General features: G+C 25.3%; 1 protein-coding gene across 1 annotated transcript; it reads right to left on the minus strand.

The window, feature by feature from the left end:
* Nucleotides 1–1,847: 1,847 nt before the first annotated feature.
* On the minus strand, nt 1,848–4,901 carry LOC107645849 (benzyl alcohol O-benzoyltransferase). Its single transcript, XM_088491836.1, has 2 exons — nt 4,401–4,901; nt 1,848–3,092 (listed from the first exon to the last, which is right to left on the minus strand). Exons 1-2 carry the CDS (start codon nt 4,851–4,853, stop codon nt 2,139–2,141), a joined length of 1,407 nt encoding a protein of 468 aa, XP_088347962.1. The 5' UTR covers nt 4,854–4,901; the 3' UTR covers nt 1,848–2,138.
* Nucleotides 4,902–5,439: the final 538 nt, after the last annotated feature.

Raw genomic sequence — 5,439 nt, forward strand, 5'->3', positions numbered from 1 at the left:
CATTAAGAATTTAATTGAAAACAATGAACAGATTAATTTATTTGTAAGAAGTAACTTTTTAAAATTTTAAAAATAGTAAAATTTATTAAAAATTAAAATATTAATTTAAAATTTGTTAAGACCAATTTAAATATTTATTTTATATTTTTTTAAAATATTATAAATCATTCACATGGCATCTAATAGGTTATTTCTGTAAAATTCTGTCACTAATTTTTTTTTTATAAAATACAATAAATATATAACAGTTATAGTTTAATTACACATTCTTCTACCATTTAAATTTCAGTGAAAAGAAACACCAAAAAAGAAATAAGTTTTGGACATTATAATTAAGGGTGATAAACGGACATATCTGTCCTGTCCCACCAAAAATTTGATATTTTAACAAGTTAGTTTGCATCGCCTTGTCTATTTAGATGGCTCCAAATGTCTATCCCACTTCGTTTTATGGTGGATTAGCGGAATAAATCCGTTAATTCTCTTTTTTTATTTTTTAAAAAAATTATTAAACTATTTAATATATTAAAAATATATAATTTCATAAATATTTCAATAAATCTATAATTTTTAAAGGTAACAAAATTATAATTTTTAAATTCACAAGACACAAATACTAAAATTTTTATAATTCTAAATATCGAATAAACATAATTATTAACTAAGTTCTTTAAAACAAAATAATAAAACCAATATTATCTAAAGCAAAACAAACATCTAAAATATATAATTAAATATTATCCAAGTCTCTAATCAATTAAATATAATTCAAATTATAACTTAAAATAAAACGAACAAACATTCCAAATACAATCACAAAATTAAGTTCCAAATTCAATTATCATCTTAAAATCAAAAGTTCGTCCTGCCTCGCCAAAATTTACCAAAATCCATAAATTAGACGGTGCGAGTTAGACGAATTTTTTTTATTATAGCGGTCCCAAATTTTTAGTCTGATCTGTCTTTTTTAACAAGTTACGCAATTCAGCTTGACAGATTTCCATACATTTATCACCCCTAATTACAACTGTGATTTTTTTTCAAATAGTTATAGTAAAAGTCAAATCTAAAATTGTTAAATTATATTATATATATATACATATTAACTATTAAAATATATTATTGCTATTGTGTTATATATATATATATATATATATATCAAAAATGCTATTTATACATTAAAATTAACTACTAAAATCAGTCACTAATAATGTATTTATGTATAAATAATACATGTGTGGTTTAATTTATTTTTAATTTGTATTTATATTTTAATATATTTTTTATATTAATGACTGATTTTAGTGTACACATAACATTACTCTATATATATATATATATATATATATATATATATATATTTACGAATCTAACAAATTTTAAAGTGGGCAAAATATATATGATATAACAATAAAATAAATTTTATGATAATTTAATACAATAAAATCAAATTTAATAATATAATAAAACAAATAAATATCACTATTATATATACTATTAAAAAAATTTAAACTCTAGCAAGACGCTGCCCAATTCCCAGTACGTCCCAAAGTATACGGGTTTATCCCTAAGCAAATTTCTAATAATGAGGATGATCATCTGCACATATAATTTTGTCTAAAGATATATATTGCAGATTTTTTTTTTTTCTTAAAAAGTATCAAACCAAGAAAAAAATTATAAGAATGACTATCGTAATCAACTTATAAATGTAATGAACGTTGAATTTGTCGCAGTAATCACAAAATAGTACATAGTCATATTTAAGTATGACTTATTTTTGACACACATCAATGCATGAGAGTGCTGCTTATTAAAGGAAGAAACACAACGGAACACTATCAAAATGCTGCATTACATACATTTCCCTCGTATATAAGTAAGGACCAAGCTTCTTAATTAATATACATATATAATAGAAGTTGACGGCATTTATTATTTTATAATAATTAGGAGCAGACCTAGATAAAATATTAGAGAGATAAAAAATATTTACACAATAAAATAAAACTAAAATAAAATTTTAAGAGTGGACTAAACTAAAATTTATATATAATTTACATGTAAAAAATTAAAATTAGGAATCATTACCCATTTTCCTTGTACCTGGCTCCGCCCCTGTTTATAATGTTCACAAGCTACAAGGTAGACCTCATAAACATAGGAGTTTCATCACTCTTTGTAGGCTGATTATTATTAAAGTCTCCACCAAGCAAATCACCCAACTCTTTCTCAAATCTCTCCATAGCGTTGGAAGGCAAGTAAATTGGAAATAATACACCTTCTTCTCCTTTTTCATTCTCATAATCCATAAAATAGGTTGCTCCATGAAAAGCCGGCCCAGCTCCACCTTGAGACACACCAGCATATAATGCTTTGCCCCATCCAAAATCCGCTTCTCTTAACCCAAAACGTGTCAAGTTTGACACGATACAAGATCCTACGGTTGTAAATAAGGGTCGTCCTTTTGTAACCATTAGATCTGCCACTGAACGCACGTACTCTTCTGTCACCTCAGCTTTTACTTTCTTTATTAACTCTACGGCATAACCAAACGGATTTTCACAAAGCTTCCTTACACTGGCAACTGCTGCCGGATAAACAAAAGCGTTTCCGTAATAACCAAGGGGTATAATAGGGTTAAACCTAGCGCGTGCATTCACGATGCACATCATGCGAACATCATCTTCTGACGCAAGTTGCAATGCTTTTGTACGGCAACGCCATAAGCATGCAGTTATAAGCTCAAATCGAGTGCATTGGCCAAGGTGACGTGGAACCAAACGACGAAGGGAAGCTATTTCAGTTGGTCCAAAGAAGAAGGAGCGTTGAACCATACCGTTCTCGTAAGAAATGATGGTCCCTTCTTTGGTATTTGGAACTTGCTCATATTCGCGATGGTTGCATGTGATTTGTGGTGGGTTTCTTGCAAGTAGGAGCTCCCTTTGCCATACAGGCAGAATGGAAGGTTGATGAGCACCTTGAGCCATTTCGGTTAAAGCACTCACAAATTGTAGTAGACCAGTTGCATCCACCATGGTGTGGTTCACCCGTATGGCAAAAATGAAACCACCGCTCTTAAAGCGTGTGACCTGTCAAAACGAAATTATTTTAGAAAAATATAAAATACTAATATACTATCTACTAACTTATTATCAATAATAATTAATTATTATATTTTAAACATATATATATATATATATATAAGAAGATACATTCAAAAAATACATATATAAAAATATTTCTATTAAACACAACCATAAAAAAAATACTATTTTTATTAGATATATCTACAAAAATACTTCCATTAAATACAATTATAAATAAGAGTTGACAGAAGTTCGCAGAAATACAGTTAATAATGTAGTGAAATTGAATTACTTTTTGTCATTCCAACTTTTCTAGGTTCTAGCTCACTATATTATTATTATTATTATTATTATTATTATTATTATTCTCTATAATTTTATATATATTAAAATAAATTAAATAACACATATATTTATACGTAATATATTATAATTAATTTTAATAATTAATTTTTATGTACATATAATATTTTTATCAATTTATTAGATTTTCTATAAGTAAAAAGTTTTAACAATAAATTTTATCTAATTTATAATAAGTGTCTAAAATTAATTATTTAATAAAATTAAACAAATATTTATAATAATTTTGTGTACACTTTTTATGTAAATTTTTATTTATAGTATAAAATATTTTTTTTATGTTATATCATTTTTATTAATTATTTTCTATACTAAAATTAAAACGTACAAAAATAATGATGTATGTAAAAAGTAGTCTATCTATATATATAACATTCCGCTCGCGTATCTTTCCTAAGTAGACATCTTATATATATTGATAAAATAAAATAAAATACTAATTTTGGAATAGAAGAAATATTTCATTTTATATTTAGTAAAATTTGTGAAGAGGTGCTTAAAGCCTTAAACATAACCATTGTATTTGATAAATTAAAAAAAATTATATACTAATCTAATTAATTATTGCGGGCCGTTAATTATTTGCGACGCAACCCCTCCTATTATCAAACAGATTGAGCTTTAATTTTTTAAAGTTTAATTATTTTATTAGTTTTTATAATTTTATTAAATTTTTAATTAAATTTTTATTTTTTTAATTAAATTTTTATATATTTTTTATTTTATAATTAAATCTTTTTTAGTATGAAAAATATTAGAATTAACTAAAAAATTTTTATAAATTAAAAATATTTATAATTAAAAATTTAATTAAATTTTTGACAACATATATTTTAAAAAAAGTTCTATTAATTTTAATATTTTTTGATATGAAAAAACTTTACTTATAAAATTAAAAATTTAGTAAAATGATAGAAATTAACAAAATAATTAAACTATTTTTTAAACCTGTATGAGTAGAAGGGGGCAGTTGACAATTCCATCAGAGCCTGGAACATTATAAAGGAGTTCTTGGGAGCATGGAAATGGAGGTTGAAGAGAGCCACGAAGTTGATCAAGTGTTACGTCAGCATCTGCCTCAATAAACAAGACACCCTCCCCCGTACAATCCACCATCAACTTGCGGCCATGACCTTCCCTGATCCTGCCGGCAAATGGGTAGTAAAACACAAGTGTTCTCGAGAGTGCATCTCTTATAACCCTAACTGGGTCTTTTCCTTCCATAGATGGCTTGTGCTGATAAATATGAAAGAGTGGAATTTGGAAACGCAACCCTTCTTGATCATCTATGTCAGATAATAGTTTAACTTCGTGGGGAGTGGGCGTAGCCGGAGCCACCAGCTCTGGTTGGCGCCTTTGGACTGTAAAGACTAAAGAGGGGGACGATGATAGTGAAGTCATGGTATTATCAGAGAAGTTAAGAAAGAGTTGGGATAAAAAGAATGGTGGATAAGTGGTTTCTATTTAAATATAAAAAAGTCTAATAACCTAACTATAACATAAACTAACTCAATTTAATTTTTTTTATTTTTTATAATAAAAAATATAAAAATATTAATAAAATATATGTTTTATTTTTATTAATTTTTTATAATTATTTTTTTATTATTTTAATCTTTTTATTTTTTATTCTATGATGGAAGAAAATATAAATAAATTAAACTCTCATAATTTAATTTTTTATTTTAGTTTATTATTAAATAAAATATAAAAATATTAATTTTATATTTCTATTTTTATGCTTTATTCTCAATAATTCTTTTTATTCTGTACTTGAAAATAATTGCAGTCCAAGATAATAAAAGTATTGTCAAAAACTCAAAATTTATAGTTCAATGTTATTGGCAAATGGCCAAATGCAGAATATCAACATGGGTTTGGCTTGTATTTTATTTTTGTTTTATTTTTAATTTTAAAATTTTATAAAATAATTTTTTTTATTTTTACTTGTTTTTCTTTACAAATTTTTTATAATAAAAACACAAAT

This window comes from Arachis ipaensis, chromosome B6 (assembly GCF_059453495.1).
Source record: "Arachis ipaensis isolate K30076 ecotype BB chromosome B6, ASM5945349v1, whole genome shotgun sequence".
Taxonomy (NCBI): Eukaryota; Viridiplantae; Streptophyta; class Magnoliopsida; order Fabales; family Fabaceae; genus Arachis; species Arachis ipaensis.

Bases quoted from the DNA above. Each gene is read 5' to 3' on its own strand.
- LOC107645849 (XM_088491836.1), bottom strand. From the start codon at position 4,853: ATGACTTCACTATCATCGTCCCCCTCTTTAGTCTTTACAGTCCAAAGG. The intron at 3,093-4,400 runs GTTTAAAAAATA...TCGTTTTGACAG, and splicing joins GCCCCCTTCTACTCATACAG to GTCACACGCTTTAAGAGCGG.